The following is a 26,534-nucleotide window of genomic DNA, read 5'->3' as shown; positions in this document are numbered from 1 at the left end:
TTTTTCTTAATCTTTCCTAAATGTACATATAGCTCACATTTCTTTCAATGTTTAATAATAGAAGTGTTTGGGGTTTTTATGGAAGTTTGGTGATGTTTTTGTGACAGAAATATGCCATAAGAATTTAACTCTTGCTTCTATCAATTAGTCTATGATAAAATTGGTTTCATTATACGTTGTTTTGCTCAAAGTCAGTTTCCAACAACCTATCAACAATGTTAAATGCATACTTACCGTAAATGTGCCTCTGAGTTCTTCTTTGAGCTTCTCTAATAAATTAATCAAATCTGAGGAGGAGGCTATGGGAACCTTCCATTTATAGCCAGTTGGTCAGAAGCACAGATGACAACATGGACTAGGGATTGGCATCTGAAGTGGAGGCAGTTTTGTACGACTGAACCTTCAACCTGTGGGGTCTGATGCTCTCCCCAGATAGTGTCAGAATTAAATTAAATTTGTAGGACACCCAATCAGTGTCTGCTGAGAACTGGAGAACTGCTTGGTGGTATTGGAAAAAACACACATCAGAAGCACTATAATCTCAAGAAGCAGTGACCTGACACAACAAATTTCTTTGCATAAAAGAATCCCCAGATCTTCAAAACGCTAATACTGGGGTTCATAAAGACCCACATGTCAGCACCATGAGAGTGCCTATATTAAAACCACCTTGGTTGGAATTCATTTTTTATCGTTGCATGATGAGACAAGCAAAGAGTTAACAAGACTGAGCTTGTGGGCTAACAGGAATGAGCTGAAACATTAACCACTGGGCTCTGACTCCCCTGGCCAGCACTGCACCTACAAGCTGACAAGCACCTTACATCCATCACAGGTGAGAACAAAACAGTTCCCAATTGCAACAGCAACCCCCCTGCACACTAATAAACACCCATCACAGATGGGAACAGAACGGTTCCCACTCACAACAGCAACCCCCTGCAAACTGACATCCATCATAGATGGGAACAGGACAGTTCTCAGGAGGAGACAATTGTAACGGCAGCCCCCCTGCAAGCTGACAAGCACCTGACATCCTGCTTAGAAAAGTATAAAACTCAAAGTAAACAGAAACCCGGTGCAGCTGTCCCTATTGGGCTCTGCCCTGGCACAACTCCGTTTGCCAGTATCTCTATTACGCCTCTGCCTTCAGCAGCTCTTTCTCACAGACTGAACTGGCAAAACTTCTGCCAGTTCCAAACAGAACTCTCTCTCTCTGACTTTCAATAAATCTTTTCTTACTCCTGTAGAGTCTTGTAAATTCTTTTATATTCTGCAAACGACCAGGGGTTAATTCTACACCAAGACATTGCATACGAAAGGAAAGGAGCATATAGGAGATCAGGACTTAAAAGTGGTAGGTGGAGACAGAAGCACAGAGATGTAACAGAGAGCCTAACAATTTCAGTTCATCCTCTGCAGCTGTCTTTCGGAAGCTATCACTTTATAGTTTTACAATATCTACATACAGTAGTGGGTCTCAAAGCATGGTCCCCAGTTCAACAACACACCACCACCTGGAAATCTGTTAGAAATGCACGTTCTTGGTCCCCACCTCAGACTTACTAAATCATTCTCTGGGGAAGGAGACCAGGATCCTGTGTTTTAACAAGCCCTGACTCACTCTAAAGCTTGAGAACCAGTAATCTCCAGTAAAGTCAAATACCTTGAAGTATGAGACACAACTAAACCAGGAAATTCTACAAACTGAGTGGCAGAAGTTTGCTACATCACTATGTACCATGTAGAAGAAATTTTTATTAATATTATCCCTCCTTTTTTGTAAGGCATTTATTTCCCAATAATATCTAACTGACAATATTTAAGAATTTTCCCATGACCTAAAATTCCATTCATAAGGCTGCTTTGTGCTCAGCAAGACACCAAAGCAGACGTTTTTAGGAAGGAGGATGGTACATTCCCAGGCAAAACTTATAGGCTGAGGCATCATATTTTCAATTACCAAGCTTTGAATGAAGTTTTTTAGTTCTTCCATCATATAGTATATAAAAGTCATCATGAATAAATGCCTTATGGAAAAGGAAGAATAATATTAATAAAAATTTCCTCCCCATGATCCATAGTGATGTAGTAAAATTCTGCCACTCGGTAAACACTGAAAAGGCCAAATGTATATAATATTCCTATAAGGTTTTCACTTCCCTATATGAAAATCTGCCAAAGGACAATTCCTCTGCCAATTTAATTCAGGCTATTAGAATTCCTTTGCAGAGAAAAAAATAAATACCTTTAAATTGCTTGATCATGTTCTGATGATTTTCAATGGCTTCCTTTAAGATCATTTCAGGCTGATCCATCTTCCACCGCCATTCAGTGCCCACTGGGTTGGTGTGGTGCCTAGGAAAATGAGGGCGAAGTTCTAAAGTGCTCTCTGAAATAAGATCTCAGCTAATCATCTACTATGAGGTAGCCAATAAAATCATAACATCAGGGTTGATTATGCCCTAAATGTTTAGCTGTTTATAGTTGTATTTTCTGATTTAATTGGAAATGAATTAAGTCATGATACCTAGAGGACAGGGGTGGAAAGAGAAGTACCTGGCCAAGACTGAGGTGCTAGAACAGAAAAATGACAGTAATGGGAAAACTGGCAAAATCTAAGTAGTCTCCAGTTTCATTAACAGTATTGTATCAATGTTAATTTCTTGGCTCTGATAACTGTTTTATGGTAATGTAAGGTATTAAAATTAGGGGAAGATGGATGAAGGGCATATTGGAAGCCCATATACTACCTTTCAATTTGCCAAATAAGAAAAGGTTTTCTTGGGGCCGGCCGAGTGGCTCAATTGGTTAAGAACTCGCTCAAGAGTGTGAGCTCTGAGCAACAGGGTCGCCAGTTCGATTCCCGGCCCGAGTTGAGCTGCCAACAGGTGGCAGGATGGCTCAGCTTAAAAAAAAAAGGGGGGGGGGTTTCTTTCCTTAAAACGCTAAACATTGTTGGAAACATAGGAAATAAATATTTGTATTCACATACTGATGAATAAATTGATATAATCTGTGTCTAATATATACAATCAAAAATACAAATGATACTTTGTATATCAGATAATTACGCAGCCAGCTATAACAGCAATTAAAAATTATATTTGCAAAAAATAAGCCCATCTTAGTCATGGTTTTCAATGTTCTTTTTCAGCGCTGGACTTGGTATTTTAATATGCTGTCTAGGAGTTTACATCCATGCTCATGACTGAAAGTGCACTGTAATCTGTGTTTCCCATGCTATTCTCTGGGTTGGTATCAAGGTTACACTAGCTTCTTAATATGAGTTAGGAAGTGTTCCCTCTTCTTTTCTGTCTGGAGAGTTCGTTTTCCTTGAATGTTTGCTAGAACTTATAAAACCATCTAGACCTGGTTCCTTTCTGATATGATTTGTAAATACTAATTCAATAGTGTAGTGATTATAGGACTATTCAGGATGACATTCTTCTTGAATTACCTTTGATAATTTAAATTTACAAAGAATTTGACTGTTTTCCAAATTTTCAAATATTCATCAATACTCTTTGTCTTTAATCTGCAGCATCTATAGTGAATATAATTAATATTTGTTCTCTCTCTACTTTTTGATTTTACAAATAACAATTTTAAATAGAACCTCCTATTTCAATTGTATTTGATTGGTTTTATCTCCACACACAGGTATGTAGTGCCAGTTCTTTAATTCAGGAGGTTTAGGGTTTTGTTTGTTTCTTTACTTATTCATTTATTTACTATTTATCTTACCAGAACAAGAGCATTTCAAAGTATTTGGGGACAGTTTAAGTTCATTTGCCTTAAAATAAACTACAAATTATATCGAGCCCAAGAATAAAAAAAAGAAAGAAAGAAACAATCAACACAGTGCAAAGGCAACCTATGAGAGAAAATATTTGCCAATCAAATGTTAGATAAGTGGTTAATACCAGAGTACACAGAGTACACAGTAACTCAGTAGCAAAAAATAAATTAATTAATTAAATAAAATGGGCATAAAATTTGGATATTTCTGCAAATAAGACATAGAAAATACAAATTACCAACAGGTATACAAAAAGATGCTCAACATCACTAATCATCAGGGAAATGCAAATCAAACCACAATGAGGTTATTACCTCACACCCATCAGTATAGCCACTAGCAAAACAACAGAAAATAACATCTGTTGGCAAAGATGTAGAGAAATTAAAACCCTCATGTACTGTTAGGAATGTAAAAAGGTGCAGCCACTATGGAGAATAGTATGAAGGTTTCTAAAAAATTTAAAAATAGATCTGCCATATGATTCAGCAAACTCACTTCTGGGTATTTAGCCAAAAGAATTAAAAATAGGATCTCAAAGAGGTAATTCCACTCCCATGTTCATTTCAGCAATATTGACAACAGCCAAGATGTGTAAAAAACCTAAAAAGACTATGATTAATGAATGGATAAAGAAAATGTGCTAGGTCATAGAAACGGCGGCAGTAAGGAGGGCTCCCTGAGTTCTCCCTTGGAAATTACTGCAAATTGAACAGAACTCATCGGAGGGACGTCTCCTTATCATATAGAACGGCTGAGAGACTCGCAAAATGGTTGTTTAAAGGTGGGCAAACCGGCGAGTGGGGGAAGAGGGAAGGGTGGGGTGGAGACAAGGCCCGCACCCACAGCTGCGGAAACGCAGGGCCCCAGGAAGCAGATCAGAGAGCATTACAGCAACAAGGGGGCTCACTCCCTACGCCTCCTTGCAGTCCCACAGAGTGCAGCAGGAGCAAGCCTGGAGCATCTGAGGCAGAAGCCTCGGCTCAAAACTGCAGCGGGACAGGTTTTTGTTGTTCTTTTCTTCCTCTCTCTCTGGGACAGAAAGCAAAGGACAGCTTCATAAATAGGTGCCCACTCCCACTGTCCCTTAGAAACCCTAGCCCGTGCCATTCCAGAGTCTTAAACTGATTCCTGAATGGAGAAGTAGAGCCAGATTATAGAGGTGTTCCTACTCTCCAGAAGAGGCTGCAGAGTGCAGGTCTGCCTACCCCGCCCCCACCTTTCCTGGCCGGCTTGGGAGGCAGGGCAACTTCAGCTGCTGAGTCAATGGCAGGACCCCCTGCAGGGATCTTTTAGCAGCTCAGAAATCTCACACCCCTCACAGCCACCAGCAGAAAGAGTGCCCTAAGACTCACATTAAGCCTTCTGGCTGTGCATCTCTCAGCGTGCTTCTGGGCAGGTGAGAGCAGAAATGGCATTGACTTTGTGAAAACCACCAATCACACCTCATAGCACCACTCATCTAGAACTGCATCGCCAGGGTCACTCTGGGAGTCAGGTAGCCGACTCTGCCCCCATAAGACACAGAGGAGTTTTTGTACAGCAGAAAACAACCACCTGGAAATAGCTTGGTGGAATTTAGCCAAGACCGGCACTGGTTTCCTTTCTCTTTTTTTTGGCGTTTTTTGGTTTTTTTGGGGGGTGTTTTGGAGTTTTTTTGTTTGCTTGTTTTGGTTGTTATCTCTATTTCATTTTATTATAATTTTTAGTTTTTTTATATATGTGTATATATATGTGTGTGTGTGTGTGTGTGTGTATATATCCATATATATAGGTGTGTAGACGTCTATATTATTATTACTTTTTGTTTGTTTCTTTTTCTCTTCTTCATTCTTTTCTCCCCTCTCTCCCATCTTTTCATCTTTCTTTTCCCTACTCTACTTTTCCTCCTTTCCATTTTTCTGCAAATTTTTTTTTTGGTGTTGCTATTTTGTTTCTCGTGTTTATTTTGCTTTCTTTGTATGTTTGATATTTTTGTGCATATTGAATGTTGGTTGTTGGTTGTTTTTACATGTGACAGTATCAGGTTTCTTTTGGTGGTTGTTGTGGTTGTGCTTGTGGATCTGTTTTGCACTAAAATCGAATTAGAGAACATACAAATAAATGAAAACACCTACCATGCTCATGGATAGGAAGAATTAATATAGTTAAAATGTCCATACTGCCTAAAGCAATACATAGATTCAATGCAATTCCTATCAAACTACCAAGGGCATTTTTCACAGAAATAGAAAACATAATCCTAAAATTCATATGGAACCATAAAAGACCCGAACAGCCATGGCAATCCTGAGAAATAAGAACAAAGTCAGGGGTTACACGCTATCACACTACAAAGCTACAGTAATCAAAACAGTATGGTACTGGCATAAAAACAGGCACATAGATCAATGGAACAGAATAGAGAGCCCAGAAATATATCCATTCATATACGGACAGTTAATCTATGACAATGGAAGCAAGAATTTACATTGGAGTAAAGATAGTTTATTTAATAAATGGTGCTGGGAAAATTGGACTGACACATGCAGAAAAATGAAACTGGACCACCTCCTTACGCCATATACAAGAACAAATTCAAAATGGACTAAAGACTTAAATGTAAGACCTGAAACCATAAAACTCCTAGAAGAAAATATAGGGAGTAAATTTGCAGACATTACCCTGAGCAATATTTTTACTGATATATCCCCGTGGGCAAGGGAAGTAAAAGAAAAAATGAACATATGGGATTACATCAAACTTAAAAGTTTTTTCACAGCAAGGAAACCATCAATAAAACAAAAAGGAAGCCTACTGAATGGGAGAAGATATTTGTCAACGATATATCTAATAAGGGATTAATATTCAAAATTTATAAAAACTCATGCAACTCAACACCAAAAACACAAACAACCTAATTAAAAAATCGGCAGAGAATATGAAGAGACATTTCTCTAAAGAGGACATACAGATGGCCAGCTGGCATATGAAAAAATGTTCAACCTCACTAATCATTAGAGAAATGCAAATAAAAACTACAATGAGATACCACCTCACTCCGGTTAGGATGGCTATCATCAATAAATCAACAAACAACAACTGCTGGCAAGGCTGTGGAGAAAAGGGAACCCTGGTGCTCTGTTGGTGGGACTGCAGATTGGTGCAGCCACTATGGAAATCAGTATGGAGGTATCTCAAAAAACTGGAAATGGAACTATCTTATGACCCAGCAATTCCACTCTTTGGTATTTATCCAGAGAAACCCAAAACACTAATTCAAAAAAACATACGAGTATGCATCCATATAGTCACTGCAGCACTATTTACAATGGCCAAGATGTGGAAGCAACTTATGTGTCCACTGGTAGATGAATGAATTAAGAAGATGTGGTACATATATACAGTAGAAGATTACTCAGCCATATAAGAATGAAATTTTACTATTTGTGACACCATGGATGGACCTGGAAGGTATTAAGCTAAGTGAAGTAAGTCAGACAGAGACAGACAAATACCATGTGATTCCACTTATATGTGGAATCTGAAGAACAAAATAAATGAAGAAACAAACTCAGGTACAGAGAATATTTTGTTGGTTACCAGATGGGAAGGGTTGGGTGATGGGTGAAAAAAAGAGAAGGAACTAAGAAGTAGAAATTGGCAGTTACAAAATAGTCATGGGGATGTAAAGTACAGCATAAGGAATATTGCCAATAATACTGTAATAACTATGTATGGTGTCATCAGATGGATACTAGATTTATCGGCGTGATCACTTTGTACGTTATATAAATGTCTAATCACTATGTTGTACACCTGAAACTAATATAATATTGTATGTCAACTGTAACTGGAAAATAAAAATTATTATAAGAAAATGTGCTATATACATACAACAGAATATTATTCAACCTGAAAATAAAATAATGAATTCCTACCTATGTGACAATATGGATTATCTGGGAGACATTATGCTAAATGAAATAAGCCAGATACAGAAGGACAAATACTGCATGATATTACTTACATAAGGCATATAAAATAGTTCAACACATAGAGACAGAGTAGAATGGTGGCTTCCAGAGGACATATAAGGGGAAAATGAGGAGTTGCTATTTAACAGGTATAAATTTTCAGTTGTGAAAGATTATTAAGTTGTAGAGATCCACTGTACAACATTACAATAAACAACACTGTATTGTACACTTAACATTTTGCTAAGAGGGTAGGTATCATATTAAGTTTCCTTACCACTATAACAATAAAACATTGCTTTGGAGCAAAATATTACAGTCCAACTAAATATAACAAGTGAAATTTTTGTGGAAGGTATGCACCTTAGTAACTACTTTAAAAACAAAAGGCCCTTTAAACATGTTTCTCTCCTGCTTTCAAAACAATGACTTACTTTAGCAGATTAAAAATCTAGTACTAAATCTTTATGCACTCTGATATGAAAGAATCTCTAGAGTGGGGACAGAAAACGCAAGACACAGAAGATTGTAAAGTATCCTGCCATTTCTGTGTATATACAAACACACACCCCTTCATACATACATTTGTATACACATACACACGACTTTGTTTGCATATGTATAGAATACATCAGCACAATTCACATTCTGGACTGGAAAATTCTTTGTTGAGGGGGCTGCCCTGTGCATTATAGGATGTTTAAGAGCAGCCCTGGCCTCTATCCACTAGATGCCAGTAGCACCTCCTTCAGTTATAACAATCAAAAATGTCTCCCGACATTGTCAAGTGTCCCAAGTTCCCCACGGGGTGAAAAATAGCAATTTTGCCTCAGTTGAGAACCACTGATTTAGCAAGTTGTCCAAAGAGATACTTTTCAGTTTTTTCACTATACTCCTGAAAAACTAGAAAAGAGAACACATGTAAAAAACTTAAGTGAGATAATGGTATTAGAGCTATATTCTTTTCTAAAAGGACTTATTTTTTTATATATTATCTGTCAATAGGGCCGGCCGAGTGGCTCAGTTGGTTAAGAGCTCGCTCAAGAGTTTGAGCTCTGAGCAACAGCGGTTCGAGTCCAGCCCGAGCTGAGCAGCCGCTGAGCTGCCAACAGGTAGCAGGATGGCTCAGCTAAAAAAAAATATATATATATATATATATTATCTGTCAATTGAAGTACGTACAGAATAAAACAATCTGATAATCAGGATTTGCCTCAAAATAGTGAGAATTAGGGTAGGTAAATGGAATGTGATTGGTAATATATTAACAAATGTACACAGAAGTTTCTTATACTATTCACCCTACTATGTGCAAAAACACTTCATAAAAGTTAAAAAAAAAAAAGCTAACATAGATCTCAGTATATAAATAAACAACCTGCTGATGAGTGCATCAAAATATTACAGTTCAGGGAAACAACAGGCAGCTGAATGAATGCCTGGGAGGAAAATCTGGGAGACAGATTCTTTGGTGACTCAGAGCACGAAAAAGCACTCACATATACTGGGGAATTTAGTTTCAGCTGTACACAACAATGTAGTTACTAGACATTGTCTACCTCATAAAGTGATTACCCAATAGGTCTAGTACCCCTCTGACATTGTACATAGTTAGTATAATATTACTGGCTATATTCCCTATACTGTACTATATATATCCCCGTGACTTTTTTTTTCTATTACAGTTGACATTCAATATTATTTTATATTAGTTTCAAGTGTACAGTATAGTGGTAAGATATCTACATAATTTATGAAGTGATCCCCCTGATAAATCTAGTGCCCACCTGATACTATACATAGTTTTTAAAAATTATTGACTATATTCCCCATGCTGTACTTTACATCCCTGTGACTATTTTCTAACTATCAATTTGTACTTCTTAATCCCCTCACCTTTTTCATCCAGCCCTCCAACACCCCTCCTGGTTACCACACAGGAGTATTATTGTATTTTTGGATTCTAACTCCTCTTTTTTACTCCTATATCATTTAAAGGCATGAAACAGCTACAGAAATCTGTTAGTGGGCACACAATGTATAAGGTTGTAATTTGTGACAACAAAAACATAAAGGGGGATGAATGGAGCTTTGTGTTACCTGCTGATTCTGTAACCTCAAAATCAATACTTGAGGCGTATTTGTGATCACCCATGGCCATTCACAGAGAAGCAGAAACTTTGAGTCACCTGGTGCACATGTTCCCCGATGAGTCAAACAAGACACTGCTCTTTCTGCCTTCTTATTGAAGTTCTTATGCTGCAAACAAGTGTTCTTTTGGAGTCAATTTAATGTCTCCTTTTTTCTGCATTTTTGTGCTCTTTGTTGGTGATTTTGCTGTCTAAAATAACTCCCAAGCACAGTGCTGAAGAGCTGTATAGTGTTCCTAAGTGCAGGAAAGCTGTGATGTGTCTTTAAGGGGAAAATGTATGTATTAAATAAGCTTCATTCCGGCATGAGCTATAGTATGTTGGCCATGCGTTCAATGTTAATAAATCAACAACATATATTAAATAAGGTGTCTTTAAAAAGAAACACACATGAAACAAGGTTATGTATTGATAAGATGATGAAAATGTGACAAGACAATTGCAGAAACTTAATCCTTTATCTCCCCAAGAGTGATGGTTCAGTATTTGCTAATGTAGCATTCATGTGGCTTTACAGAAGACCATAACTACCACAAATAAAGAGACCTGAATGTACATTGTTATAAGTTTAATAGGTTAGTTGTAATTTCTAGAGTAACAACCACCAAGAAAATAACTGAAAAGTGTACAGGAAAGGAAACAGAATGAAGTCAAATGGTACACAACAATAACTCAAACACAAAAGAAGGCAGTAATAAAGAAAATGAGCAACAAAAAAGATATAAAACGTATAGAAAACAAATAGCAAAATTAAATGGAATAAGTTCTCTAATGAAAAGCCAAAGATTTGCAGAATAGATTTTTTAAAAAGATCCAACAATATGCTGTCTACAAGAGATTCACTTTAGATCCAAAGGCACAAATTGAAAGTGAAAGGGAGAAAAAAAATTGGTGTAAATAGTAATCAAAAGAGACAACAAAGCTACACTAGTATCACACACAAGAGACTTTAAGTCAAAACTTCTTACAAGAGACAAAGGAGAACATTATATACTGACAAACGGGTCAGTCCATCAAGAAGATACAACAATTATAAGCATATGGCATACCTAACAAAAAAGAATAAAAATATATGAAGCAAGCATTTACAAAGCTAAAGAAAAAACCAGAGTTCTACATTAGTAATTATAGAATTCAAAAAAATATCTTAAATAATGGACAGAATAACTAGGCAGATGATCAAATAAGGAAACAGAGCATTTGAACAATACAGTAAATCAATAATACCTACAATCTATACAGAACAATACACCTAAAAAACAGCAGAATACACATTTCTTTCATGTGAACATGGAACATTTTCCAGGACAGACCATATGTTAGGCTATAAAACAAGTCTCAATAAATTTAAAAAGACTGAAATCATATAAAGTGTCATCTTCAACCACAATGGAATGAATGTAGAAATGAAGAGAAAGAAAACCAGAAAATTAACAAATATGTGAAAATTTAACAACATACTTTTAAACAACAATAGATCAGAGAAGAACTCACAAGGGGAAATTATAAAATATTTAGAGATGAAAACAAAAATATAGTATATCAAAAGTTACCGAATGTGGCTAAAGCATTGCTCAAAGAGAAATTTACAACTACAAACACCGACATTAAAAAAAAAAAAAACAACGAAAACCTTAAATCAATAACGCAACTGTACACCATAAAAATCTAGAAAAATAAGAGCAAACTGAGCTCAAGGCAGCAAAAAGAAGGTTATAATAAAGATAAGAGTAAAAATAAATAAAATTGAGAATAGAAACACATTAGAGAAAAATCAATGAAACCAAAAGTTGGTTCTGGCAAAGATCAACAAAACTAACAAAAATCTTTACCTAAATTAAGAAAAAAAAACACCTAAAATTAGTAAAATTAGTAATGAAACTGGGGATATTACTACCAACCTTACAGAAATAAAGAGTATTATGAAAACACTATGAACAATCGTACACTGTCAAACTGCTTGCACAGAATTAGAAAATCTAAACAAACCTCTAACAAGTAAAATAATTGAATCAGTAATTAAAACCACCCTGCAAAGAAAAGCCCAGTAACAGGTTTCACTGGTAAAGTCCACTAATCATTTAAAGATTAACACCAGTCCTTTTCAAACTCTTCCAAAAAATAAAAGAGCAGGGACATATTCCTAACTTATTCTATGAAATGAACAGCGCCTGATACCAAAGCCAGACAAAGACATCATAAGAAGAGATAAATCTTTTCTCACCAAGGTTATCAGTTAGCAATTCTGCAAGTCCTTCACATGCATCTACTAGGGTTGAAATTAATATGTTATAGATCTGGCTAGCCAGGCCAGGTTTCTCACTGTCAAATGAAAAAGTTGTAAATAAGCAACGAGAAGGCTCAAATGAGCTTTATGGTGATAACTGGAGTTGGAGGTATCAGTAAAAACTCATGGTTGTGGGGTTTGTATTTTAATACACATGGATAGAGACACATACATACATGTACTTCCTACTTCTATCTGAGAGGGCCTCGATGCACTAACACCCCAATAGAAATGAGCATACAAGCATCCAAATTTTGGATACTAAATACCATTCTTCAATAAAAGAAACTATGGTTCCTTAGAGAAATGGTTGATTCCAGGGCTGGGCAAAGAAAACACAAGATGAGTCAGGAGACCCTCTGGAGTCATAAGCAGACATTTTTTTTTAAAAGAAAGAAATAAACAATACAGGAGCCAATCCAAAAGAGCTCCCAATAGCCAAGGCTGGAAAAAATGAGCAATAAAATCAATAGTACTGGATTATAATCAAAGGAATAAATATCTATGAGTCCAAACTAATTTAAGTAAATAATTTATTAATAAGTAAAGGAGAAGTGACTCTTCCTTACAGAAAAATTCCAATTATTAAGTATAAAAAAGTAAGGAAATAAAAAACCCAAAGTAGTAATTGATGCAGGCAAGATACACCGACGAATTAAAAATTTAATGGGCAAAAGTTTAAAAAGAAGTGCCACATTTGCATAGCCTCAAAGTACCCCTCCCCAAACTATTTATTAATAACAAAGGGAAAATAATTTTTGAAGTGTGACTTTACACGTAAAAGCCTGACAGACACTATCTTAATCAAATGATAAAGGTTAACATCACCAGTAATACGACATGCTGATGTCACATATTTCTATGGTATTCTTCCCAAAAATCCATAACTTCACTCTAACTATAACAAAACATTAGACAAAACCAAACTGAGGGACATTCTACAAAAACCTGACCAAGTACTCTTCAAAAGTGTCAAGGTCATGAAAGACAAAAAAAAAACAAACTAAAGAATTGTGGCAGGCTGGAGAAAACTAGAGACATGAAACTAAATGTGATATGGGACCCGGAATTGGATCTTGAAAGAAAAGAACATTAGCGGGAAAATCAATGAAATTCAAATAGTTTGAAGTTTAATTGGCAGTAATGAATCAATGTTAATTTCTTGGTTTTGATTTGTCCCATGGTTAAGTAATGTCTTAACATTAGGAAAAGTTGAATAAAGAATGTACAGGAACTCTACTTCTTTTTAACTCTTCTGTAAGTCAAAAACTATTTCAGGCAGCTGGATAGCTCATTTGATAAGAGCACAAGCTCTAAACAACAGGGCTGCTGGTTCAATTCCCACATGGGCCAACAAGCTGCACCAGTAAGCTACGCCCTCTACAGCTAAGATTGTGAACAACAGCTCGACCTGGACCTGGGCTGCCGTGAGTGGCCAGAGTGAGCTGCCGAGGGCTGCCATGAGCCATGGCCAGTAGCCGGCGTGAGTAGCCGGCAGCCAGAGTGAGCTGCCGTGATCTGCTGTAAGCAGCCAGCCAAAGGCCAGCAACTGACTGCCTCAGCCAGGGAGAAGCACAACGATCACAATACCAACATGGGCCAGTGAGCAGCGTTCTCCACAACTAGACTGAGAGCTAGGCTCGGAGGTGAGGCGGGGAAAGAGGTAAACAAAAATTATTTCAAAACAAAAAGTTTGTGCCTGTAAGATTTTCATGACAGAGCAAGAGTCTTTATATCAAACAAACAAAAAAGGAGGAAAGACAGAAAAAACACAGAAAGCAAATACTTGAGAATATTAACAATGATTTGTCTGGGGGGCGGCCAGGTGGCTTAGTTGGTTATAGCGTGTGCTCTGAACAGGGTTGTCCGTTCACTTCCCCACGAGCCAGTGAGCTGCGCCCTCCGCAACTAGATTGAAGACAACAACTTCAACTGAGCTGCTGGTGGGTGGTCGGATGGCTCAGTTGGTTAGAGCGTGTGCTCTTAACAAGGTTGCCAGTTCCACTCCTCCATGGGATGGTGGGCTGCACCCCCCTCAACTAGACTAAAAATGGCAACTGGACTTGGAGTTGAGCTGCGCCCTCCACAGCTAGACTGAAAGACAATGACTTGACCTGGAGCTGATGGGTCCTGGAAAAAACACACTGTTACCCAATAAAAATTTTTTTTTAAAAACAATAATTTGTCTGGAAACTAAAATTATAGATAGTTGCTTTTCTTTAAACTTTCTGGTATTTTGTGAAATGTTCTACAATAAGCATGGATTAGTTTTACAATCCATGAAATTAAAAAACATTTTAAAAAAAGAATTATAGGGCCGGCCAAGTGGCTCAACTGGTTAAGAGTGCGAGCTCTGAGCCTCATGGTTGCTGGTTCGATTCCCACATGGGCCAGTGAGCTGTGCCCAAGCTGAGCTGCCACTGAGCTGCCAAAAGGTGGTAGGATGGCTCAGCTGGTGCTCCTAACAACAAGGTTGCTGGTTGGACTCCCGCATGGAATGGTGGGCTACGACCACCTGCAACTAAGATTGAACATAGCACCTTGAGCTGAGCTGCCCTGAGCAGCCGACAGGCAGCCAGATGGCTCAGCGGTTAGAGAGTGCACTCTTAGCAACAAGGTTTCCAGTTTAACTACCACATGGGATGGTGGGCTATGCCCACCCGCAACTAAGATTGAACACGGCACCTTGAGCTGAGCGGCCGCGAGCTACCAATGGGCAGCCGGATGGCGACTGGACTGGAGCTGAGCTAGCAGCGCCCTCCACAACTAAGATTGAAGAACAACAACTTGGCTGTTCCCCTTCCCCAATTCCCCAGTAAAATCTTTCAAAAAAAAAAAAAGAATTATAGATCTTACATTTAATATGAAAGATAAATTAAGGGATGACACAGACTAGAAAGTACTAAATTATTTTGGTTGTTAAAGGGTGAAATAATGAGTATCTAAAATACAGTCAATAGAATTAGGTATACAAATGAATCCAGTGAGTTAGAGAAAAAGAGAAGATATTTTCAGCCTAAGCCACTGGATAGCTAATGATGCCATAATCAAAATAGGCAGAAGTTATCAGAGAGTGTAATAAATTCCACTGTGGACAAACTGGGCTTAAAGAACCCATGGATCACCTGAGAGAATATATCCAACAGGTAATTGCAAACAGGATGAAAACTCAGATGGGAGACTGAGGCTAGAGAAGAATGTGAGGTGTCAAATTACAAGCAGTCACTGAAGCACTGGAGATGGTTTACTACTCCTACCTTCATCATGTAGAGCAATAAAAGAAAGCCAGGACAGAATCAAAGAGAAGTCATCAGGCAAGCCATGAGCCAAAGAGTTAACAGGAAAACTGAAAAACTGTCAAAGCGTTGGGGGGAAAAACTAGAAGAGGCTGGTGTATCTGAATCCAATAGGAGGAGAAATCCTTATTTTCTAGCATGCTTTGCTAGAGTTCAACTAAGATGAGAATTAATTCACTTGTACTAGATTTGTTAGTAAGGAAGTCATTACTGATCACAACACAAACAAGCTGCGATGAGACATGGGTCAGTCGTAGAGAACTGAGAAGTTGAAGAGTAAGCAGTTGTCAGTGAAGGAGGAAAATCGATTAGTAGCAAGCACACATGCAAAAAGATTTCTGTAATTTAGGGATTTTCTTTCACTGAAATATTCCCTACTTACTTAAAACATTCAATTGTACATGTAATGGACTATAGCCAGCTTAAAGACAACACCCAGGGCTTGTATATCTAGCAAGAAACCCTGAAAAGCCTCCAACAAAACACCCAAACTGATACCTTAGCATGACAGTAGTCTTATATAGAAAAAAACGTAAAGAAAAAAGCGTAGAAAAGCAAGGTAAACTGAAAGCACAAATAAAAGAATAAAAATAAATATTTATCAATAATTTATCAATATTTATTAATATCAATAATCACTACAAATAAGACCAACTAAACTTACCAGTTAAAAGACAGATTGTCCAAATGGGTTTTTAAAAATCCAGCAATTCTATGCACAGGTATTTATCCAAGAGAAATGAAAATATTTGTCTATAAAAGATATAACGTTCACAGCACCTTTATTCATACTCCAGTCAAAATCTGGAAACAACTCAGATATTCAACTAGCAGTACATAGATAAACGAATGGTCGTAAAACCATTCAACAGAAAGGTACAAACTACTGATATACCTAACAACATGGATGAATCCCAAAAACATTTTAATGGGGAAAAGAAACCAGACATAAAAATGTGTACTGAATGATGCATTTTTACACAAGTCTATAGAACAAGCAAACTAATAGATACTGCCAAAAAGCAAATCAGTGTGCCTCGGGCTGGGGTGAGATGAGAAAAAATGACTGGGAGGGGGACACTGGGGCACCTCTAGGGAAATGAAAATGTGCTATATCTTGATGGTGGTCATAGTCACACAGGTAGACACATCTACCAAAACTCACTGAGCTGTGCATTTTAACAGGTGCATTTCATTGTATGTAAATAAAACTTCAATAAAGTTGATTTTTAAAAACTGATCCAGCCAAACATTTGTTTATAAGAAACACACCTAAAATATGACTCATGAAAGTTGAAGTTACATAAAGGAAGGAAAAAGAAAGAGCTAGCAAGTGTTAGTAACCAGAAGAAATCTAATATAGTTCTATTACTATCAGAAAACATACACTTTAAGGCAGAAAACATTATAAATAGGACTACCAAATAAGGACTATGAAATAATGATAAAACAAATAAACAGTAATACAGAATAGATTTTATTGATGTTTTACTACCCAACAATTTAAAAATATATACTCTTTTCATGAGCATATAATGGGTTTTTAAAACCTGACCATATACTAAGCATATAGCACTTCTCAATAAATTTTAAATAATTTGTATTAGAAATCAAGTACAAACCATGTAACAATAAAACAATTTGGTTGAACATTAATAACAAAAATATAACCCCCAAAATCTAACCTATGTGTAATTTTTTAAATATTTCCTTGACCCATGATACAAAGAAGTCATAATGGAAATTAGAAAATATTTACAATTGAATAATTAACTAATCAAAATCTATGGACTGTAGCTAAAAAAATACTTAGAGGGAAATTTACAATGAAAGATTTACAGAAGATTGAATATTAATGAGATAATGGCCCAATTTAAGTTAGAAAAAGAATAGAGAAACAAAAACAATAGTGGTAGATTGGTGAACAAGAAAATAAAGATATAATGGAGAGCGTTTACAAAGCTAAAATCGAGTTGCTCAAAAAGACTAAGAAACTTGACAAGCCCCTGATAAAGCAGGTCAAAAATAACAACCAAAGGCATAAACATATAATATTAGGAATGGAAAAGGGGATTAATTACAGAAACAAAAAGGCTTTAGGTCCGTTTGAGTGTAGTGTTGGGCAGAAGTTGATGATTACAGAGCATTACGTATTTGGTCACCATGGCCATTCATTTTTACTTACCGCCAACAGAAGACACATTTATTTGCACATGCTAAGCTTGGGGTGGTTTCCATGCAACGATGGCTTTCAATGCCATAGAATGTATGTTTATAGCAACCTCCTCTCCCTCGGAGCATCGACTATGAAAGCAAAAAACAAATGATAATTTGAATAAAATCCTCAAAGCACAGAACAAAACACCACGGCATCATTGTTAAGAATAAACCATGTATTTTATAACCATAAATACCCCTACTGGGGTCTGCACCATACAGAAAACCAACACTATAGCATTACAGTGTTTCCATAGTGATTTGCATTTTCTAAAACCCAATGAAATAAACCCAAGATTCATTAAATCTGAAAAGCCTTACAGGAGGACCACTGATATTTTCAGTTTTAAATCCATCCAACTGTCTCAAATAATATCAGTTCAATAATATATAATGCCAAGGGATAGACGAGTCTCCGGAAAATGCAGGCAGCAGCCCCATGGAAGAAAAGGCATCTCTGCTTTGAATAGGGAGGGTGGATAGGAAATCATCCTGGAGCACAGACTGTGTCACCTGAGCAGCAGAATTTGAACATATTGAGACTGTTGAGGAGACAAGCATCTTGTATATAAGAAACAGATTATTAAAAAAAAACTACTTAACATGTGAGTGGTAAAACTACAGCAGTAAGAAAGAGTACTTTGAAGAAATACCGCAGATTCATTAGGGTTGGAGTCACAAGATAACATCCAGTTTTATGTAGTATCATCAGAGAGGGTTGTCCAGAAGCTCTTTGTAAGATGGGCCCGATTTCAGTAAAAGTGAAACATGTGAGGAAGTTACACAAAGTCATAATGACTTGGTTCATAAGAGTGGATTAAAGGGGGAGGGTACTAAAGAGGTTCCAAGCAGAGGAGCAAAACATAGCAAGCCATCCAAGACAGATGAGTAACTAAAATATGACGGAATTAACAACAACAACAACAAACAAGTAGACACAATTAGGGAGCCTTTATACATATATATATATGTGTGTGTGTGTGTGTGTGTGTGTGTGTGTGTGTGTACAGTACACAATATTATAATGCTGTCTACAATGGAAGAAAATTATATATAAAATCTACCAGCTTGATGACTATGTCAGTTGATTAGGAAGTTTTATTTTTTTGTCCTGATAGAAGGAGTCTCCCATTCATCTCACTTAGTACAGTTGACCCTTGAACAAAATCGGTTTGAAATGCACGGGTCCACTTACATGTGAATTTTTTTTCAATAAATACTGCACATGTATTTTCTCTTCCTTAAGATTTTCTTAAAAACATTTTGTTTTCTATAGCTTACTTTGTTATAAGAATAAAGTATATAATACATGTAACATACAAAATATGTGTTAATCACCTATTTGTGCTATTGGATAGACTTTGGGTCAACAGTAGACTATCAGTTAAATTTTTGGGGAACCAAAAGTTAAGGGCCGGCAGAGTGGCACGTTGGTTAAGAGCTGGCTTGGGATGCCAGCTCTGAGTAGTAGGGCCCTGGAATCCCACATGGGGGCCAGTGACTCTGCCCTCTACAGCTAAGATGGCAAACCTGGAGCTGGGCTACCGTAAGCTACCATGTGTGGCTGGCAGCCAGCATGAGCAGCTGGCAGGCGGTGTGAGCTGCCAAGAGCCACTGTGAGCAGCCGTCCAGAGACCAGCGACCGATCTGCCTCACCCGGGAAGAGCACAATGATAATACCAACATGGGCCAGTGAAGCAACATCTTCCACAACTAGACCGAAGAACAAAACGACAGCAACTTGTCTGTTCCCAATTTTCAACTTCCAGGGTCAGCAAGCCAAATCCCCGCATGGTTCAAGGGTCAAATGTACTTGCATCAAGAAAAAAAAAGTGAAGGAAGAAAAATATTTTTCAGGATAGCCGTGTTTACAAACTCTCTTTCAAATTTCCAATAAAATATTCAGGAAAGCAAAGAAAACATTCAAAACTTGTAAATAGCATTGAAAACTAAAAGTCCACCAAATGCCAGAGAAGAATTCCCACTAAATGTCATGCCAGTGGAGGAAGCTGCAGACCTGCACGAACCCATCATGTACGGAGAAGTTAATGCACCTCCAACATGCTGTGCGGAATGCATGTGAGGAGTAAGACAAGGCTCCACCCACAATCTGGTGTACAGGAAACAGCCAGCAGGCAGAACGGCAGCACTAGGACAGAGTGACTGAATCAAGATTCTATTGCAAGCAGAAGAAACTGGCTCAAGTGAAACAGAAAAGGGATTTGTTAAAAGTCTCTCATAGCTCATAGAATTTCTAAAAGGAAGGACGGAAGATTGACTGAAGGACCACCACTCAATCTCTGAGAATCCATCCCCTACAGATACCACCACTCCCTAGATACCATCATCAGCACCACTCCTGAAAACCAGATGCTGCCACCAAGGGCACACAAAGGAGTTCTCCGTGTCACAGTCCTTCTATTGCTCACTCCCAACTCAGACTCTCTGGCTGAGGAGAGTGACTATCCTAGGTGACACCAGGTGACACCAGGTTGCCAGGGCATGGTACCAAGAAGCAGTATCTGTCCTCCTTGGCTTCTGGAGCAGGCAGTGGACCCTGGCTCCAAACAAAGCCCATTTAACAGGGTATTCTCCAAACGTAAAGACTCAGGCTAAGCAGGCAGAGGAAAAACAAATATCCATCATGGGTTACTGGAGCCAATGGGAGAGATGACCAATCCAGCCAGACTTGCAGGACCAGTGAAAGCTTCCCAGAGGGGTCACGTCCAAAGTGAATAATGAAGGGCCAAAAGGATCAAGGGACAAGAGACATGTAAGAAGAGGCATGGCATGCTTTTCTTCAAAAAACTTTTTTCTAAAAGTTTTATACTTTTACAGTTTAAAGTTCATTATTCATTTTGAGTTAATTTTTATATAAGGTGTAAAATTTAAGATGACCCTTTTGTGTATATACTTTTAGCATTTATTGTTATTGGGTTGTTTGCGCCTATGGATATTTAATTGCCCCAGCACGATTTGTTAGAAAGGCTATATCCTTCCTCTAAGGAATTTCTTTTTTTTTTTTTTTTTAGCTGAGCCATCCTGCTACCTGTTGGCAGCTCAGCGGCAACTCAGCTCAGGCCGGGCATCAAACCACTGTTGCTCAGAGCTCACACTCTTGAGCGAGCTCTTAACCAACTGAGCCACTCGGCCGGCCCCATTGTATAGTATTTTAAATCACACTTTTTAATATCACAACTGAAGCCAGACACAAAAGGCCACATACTGTATGATTCCACTTATATGAAATGTCCAGATTAGGCATATTTAGACAGTAAGTAAATTAATAGTTGTGGCTGCTCGCTCGCAGATCATGAGTCGGCAGAAATACAGAAGGATGATTTACTAAAGAGGAGGGTCGGCTGGGCAGAGTCTGCTGGAAACTGCTGCCCCGAGTCTTTGTTTCATCTGAAGTTTTATATTTTCTATCTAGGATGTACATTGCTTTGGCCTGTAGCAGAATCTTCTACTGTGTTTGGCTTTGTCTATTGGGGTGGGGGGAGGTGCAGTTAAACTGGTTATAACAACCTTTGCATATGTTATACAGATTTAAGTTGGAGCCAGGAATGGATCCCATACAAATGTAAAACTTCTCCCAAGTCACCAGGTTAGGCATGCAAGGCCGAAGTAAATAGAAACATTGAAACTGGTCTGCATAGTAAATGTATAGTAAACAGAGTCATTAAGGTTTGGCCAAAAGGAGACAAAGAAAAGAAAGCTTTCAAAACGAGACAAGCTAAATTAAACTTGTTAAATCAAATTATACCACAAGTCCAAATCTCAAGAGAAGATACAGTGCCACAATTACAATCCCCCCCCCCCCCGGTCTTATTATTGGATCCTTAAGGTTGAGGGGAAGAGGGAGAATGAGGATTGACTGTTGATGGGCCCATAAGTTCTTTTAGAAGGGACCAAAATGTTCTAAAATCAAATTGTGATCATGTTTACACAGCCCTGTGAACATACTAAAAACCACTGGACTATACACTTTAAACAGGTGAATTGTATGTGTAAATTGTATCTCAATAAAGCTATTAAAATGCTATCTTATTTGTACCCATGGGATTCTCATTAATGGCGGTGGCTGAGTACCAACAATGGAGAGGCCGATGCCACTGAAAGAATATTATTACTTACATTTCCCAAGGGAAGGCGGCACACCGTGCCACACAAGGTGACAGAGGAGCACCAGGTCTGTTCAGGCGGCAGAGAGAGGAGCCGGGGGAAAGCCTAGGTCAGAGCCTTTTGGGACATTTCCCCCAGAAAGGCAAGGCAAAGCCAGGTACACAGCTAGGACTGGCTAGTGTAACTAATTCCTGGGGGCTTTGCTTATAGGGCTGTCTCTGTTGTCAGGTTCCTGGCCTTGGGATGATTTAAGGCAGGGAAGATACTGGCTCAGTGTGTGTGATTTACATAGGAGGTAGCTATTAGCTACACATTAAGAACTGGTTGGTTTACATATGAAAGATGAGCTCAAGGCAAGATGTAGTTATCTTTAGGAATTAGCATGCCCTGGGAGGGGCAGTTTCTCCACAGGTCTATAAGGCCCCCAAAAGCCAGAGCATCAAGACTACAGAAAATAAGGGCTGGCCAAGTGGCGCGTTGGTTAGGAGTTGACTTGGGATGCCAGCTCTGAGCAGCAGGGCCCCAGTTTGGATCCCACAAGAGGGCCAGTGACACCACGTGCTCTACAGCTAAGATGGTGAACAAACAGCTCAACCCGGAGCTGGGCTGCCGTGAGTCGCCGGCAATGGCGTAGGCTGTAGTGGGGCTGGCCGGCAGCTAGCATGCGCTTTCGTGAGCCACCATGAGCAGCCGTCCAATGGCCAGTGAGCGAATGCCTCACCCGGGAAGAGTGCAATGATAATACCAACGTGGGCCAGTGAAGCGACGTCTTCCCCAACTAGATTGAAGAACAAAGGATAGCAACTTGTCTGTTCCCCTTCCCTGATTCCCCAAAGCTGTTCTCTCCCCCAATTCCCCAATAAAATCTTTTAAAAAATAAAATAAAATAGTACCACACTGAAAGCCAATTGGGAGTTTCTCATCAAGTTAAATATGCCAGGGTGCCGAATGTATACAAGTGGACACTTTGGTCAACGTTGCTCAAGCAGTAGTTCGCCATAATCAGAGGTTGTCTGGATGCTGATGGTAACCACTTTGGTAGCACCTCTTGTAATTGCAGAAGTCAAACATGAGTTGTATTCATCTTTTGTTATTCGTATATATTGAGTATTACAATTTTAATAGTTTTTTTCCTTTATTAAAATGTGTATACATTTTTTTGGCACCCTCTGTATATCTAGTGATTCCAACCCTAGGTATGTACCCAAGGAAATTAAAACATATGTTAACAAAAAAGCATTGTACAAGAATGTTCATAGCAGTTTTATTCATAATAGCCAAAACCTGAAACGCAACCCAAATGTCTATCAACAGATTAAAAACTGTGGTATATTCATACTATTGAATAGTACTCAGCAATAAAAAGGAATGAATTACTGATATATCTCAGAAACATTATGCTGAGTTTAAGAAGTCCCTTGCAGGGCTGGCTGAGAGGCTCAGTTGGTTAAGAGCTCACTCAAGAGTGCGAGCTCTGACCAACAGCAGTTCAATTCCCGGCCCGAGCTGAGTTGCCGCTGAGCTGCCAGCAGGTGGCAGGATGGCTCAGCTAAAAAAAAAATAAATAAAGAGTTGGCTTAAGAGCACAAGCTCTGAGCAACAGGGCCGCCAGTTCAATTCCCACATGGGCCAGTGACACTGCGCCCAAGCTGAGCTATTGCTGAGCTGCCAACAGGCGGCAGGATGGCTCAGCTGGTATAACAACAAGATTGCCTGTTTGATGGTAGGCTACACGCACCCGCAACTAAGACTGAACTCGGCACCTTGAGCTGAGCTGCCGCCCAGATGGCTTAAGATAGAGCGTGCGCTCTTAACAACAAGGCTGCTGGTTCGACTCCCGCGTGGGATGGTGGCTACGCCCATCCACAACTAAGATTGAACACAGCACCTTGAGCTTAGAGGCCACGAGCTGCCAACAGGCAGCCAGATGGCGACTGGCACCCTCCATAACTAAGATTGAAGAACAACAACTTGGCTGGTCCTCTTCCCCAATTCCCCAACACTGTTCCCCTCCCCCAATTTCCCAATTAAAAAAAAAAAAAAAGAAGTCCCTTGCAAAAAACTACACATTATATGATTCCATTCATATGAAATTCTAGAACAGGAAAAACTAAAATACAGCGAGCAACTGGAACAACTGTTGTCTGGCTGTGGGAGAAGGGGTATTGACTAGAAAGAGTAAACTTATGAGGTAAGGAAAATAGTCTATACCTTAAATTCAAGTGGTAGGTAAGGTTTTTTCTACATCCATCAAAATTTCCTGAACTCATTTAACAAATTCATTCAAAATCATTACATTTTAGTAAATTAAATACCTTTAAAATGGTAAAATTCATTGACTGTATAGAATAACCATACAAAAGGTGCATAAAAACAAATACCTTTGTCCACCTGCAAAGCTTCACCCCAGAGTGGCTCCCAATCAACTGATAACCTGAATGGAAAAACAGGGAACACAAAATAGAACTGATTCAAAGCCTCATATCAGAACGTGCTTATGAAACTAGCAAAATCATTTTTCTTTGCTTAAATAATGGTAGGAAACAACCCAGTGGAAAATCATTAAAAGTTTAATTCACCAGAATGATAAAACAATTTAAAATGGGTATACATGTAATAATACACACTGAAAATACATAAAGAAACAAGAGGCTAATTTAAAATCATAGGAGAGAGATTTATTTCAGCACCTCTCAGCATCTAACAGATCTCACAGACCAAAATTCAGTACAGCCTCAGCTCAGAGAGACACCGGAAACATGACCAAAGACACACAGCACTGACTCAGCAACTACAGAACACACGTGCTCTTCAAGGACACACGGACATTTACAAAAATGAGCCATATGCTGGGCCATAAAGCAAAAGCAAGTAATAGTAAGTTTCGAATGGATGACTGAGGAACTCTCATCAGTAATCTTTGAAAAAAAATGGAAGAATCAGGGCAACAGATTAAAATAAAGAAATACTGCTGCTCCCCCCAAAAAAGTGGGAAAATCAAATTCTAGGAACTACAACCTAACATGAATCTCAGCACTACTCTACAACCTACCATTTAAATTTTTTGTCACATAAGACATGAAAAGCATGGAAAAGCCATGCCAAAGCAATCATATTTCCTTTTTTTAACAAAATAGTAGAGCAAACAAGTAGAATGCTCTGATTTCAGGAAGCATTAATAAAGCTTTTCATGGGGCTGCAAGTAATAAGCCATAATTATCTTTGTCTCTTGCACAAAAAGACTCTTCACTTGCAAACAAATGAAGCAAATAGGGAAATACAGTCTGGATGATGGCATAAGTGGATCAGGGGCTGGTGAAACATCTACATTCAGTGTGATGATTAATGGAACAATGTCTATTTGGATTCCAAGTCGCTAGTGGCAACATTACAGGGCTTTGTCTTTTCTCCTCTTCCACATTTATGTAAATATCCTGCATATAAATAAACAAAGTACTGCTTATCTAGCTGAAGATGAACTGAGTCCAACTGAATAGCTAATCTCAGATACAGAAGAAACATTTAAAAGATTCCCAGAGAAAATTCTAGTTCTTCTTTAGGATTCCTACATTGTGTGCTTTGTTCATATCACTATGACAGAAATCACATTCTCTTGTATTAGTTCTTTATAGCATTCTCTCCCAAGATACATAGGGTTCTACAAAATTTTGTATTTAGGTAGGAATGAAAGAAACCACACAGTGCAGGAAGGAGAAGCCTGTAGCTGACCACACACCAAGATAAGCCAACAGTATACAGTTGCTGAAAATGATGGTGCAGAATTCTGCCTCTAACCAAGATGGAGTAACAACATTACTCTCCCACCTGAAAAACCAAAAAATGGAGAAAACATATTGAACAACAGTTTTCAAGACATGAAACATCAGGCAACAAAGGATGGTGATCCAAGAGAGATGGGAACCAAACAAGGTGAGCCCTCCTATTACTCACACTCACTGCCTTGAAAGTTTCCAGGCTCTGCAGATGGGAGAGGCAACCCATATAAAGCCTGGTGTTCTCCCTGAGTTGAGGACATGAAAATGAGGGTCTGAGGAGCCCATGTATAAGAGTTCACAGGATTGAGTACCAGAGAGACCAAAGCTATTGGGCTGTCAGAAAAGTCATGACGCATTTTTGCAACAAAAAACATAGAAAAAAAATACGTCATGACTTTTCCAACAACCTAATACACAGGAACTAAACTCAAGAGTCTGCAGAGGATTCCTATAAGTATTTCCCTGAGTACTGCTTAGTGCACATGTGAGAGAAAGCTACCCTCGAATGGGAAAGAACCATCTGAAAGGATTAGACGTATGCCTGGCACTCAAAGCTGGCTGGAACTGTCTGTCTGTTCCTACCCATCAGACAGGAAAAGATTCACAAGGCAGAGTACAAAGAAGTGTTTTGCCTCAATAGTGGGAAATAATATATACTCAGCTATATACTCAGCTGGCTCTGGTCTCACCTAACAAGTCATAATAGATTAAGATGCTCAAAACTGTTTCCAAGTAACATCTCTTAGTCCCAGAACAAGGCTCAAGAAAATTTATAGAAATACAAAAATATTTACCACCCAACAAGGTAAAATTAGATCTAGCCTTCAATCAGATTACCAAGCATGTATGTACACATAGGAAAACATGATCAAAAATAAGGAAAATAATCCAGTAACCAAAACTGAAACAGAAATTACCTACATTA

The 26,534-nt window shown here is 38.4% G+C and overlaps 1 protein-coding gene across 3 annotated transcripts in view; it reads right to left on the bottom strand.

Moving 5' to 3' along the window:
• LOC109393965 (S-adenosyl-L-methionine-dependent tRNA 4-demethylwyosine synthase-like) overlaps positions 1-26,534 on the bottom strand; it is a 225,135-nt gene that overhangs the window by 136,799 nt on the left and 61,802 nt on the right. For all 3 annotated transcript variants that reach the window (XM_019663723.1, XM_019663725.1, XM_019663724.1), the window contains 3 exons: positions 24,215-24,267; positions 17,677-17,795; positions 2,249-2,358 (listed from right to left, as the gene is read on the bottom strand). In XM_019663723.1, the coding sequence (XP_019519268.1) occupies positions 2,249-2,358; positions 17,677-17,795; positions 24,215-24,267 (282 nt within the window). The remainder of the gene's footprint in view (positions 1-2,248; positions 2,359-17,676; positions 17,796-24,214; positions 24,268-26,534) is intronic.

Source organism: Hipposideros armiger, unplaced genomic scaffold (assembly GCF_001890085.2).
Source record: "Hipposideros armiger isolate ML-2016 unplaced genomic scaffold, ASM189008v1 scaffold_400, whole genome shotgun sequence".
In the NCBI taxonomy this organism is placed as follows: domain Eukaryota; kingdom Metazoa; phylum Chordata; class Mammalia; order Chiroptera; family Hipposideridae; genus Hipposideros; species Hipposideros armiger.
The sequence above is the reverse complement of the archived record's forward strand: the minus strand, read 5'-3'. Positions and strand labels throughout refer to the sequence as shown.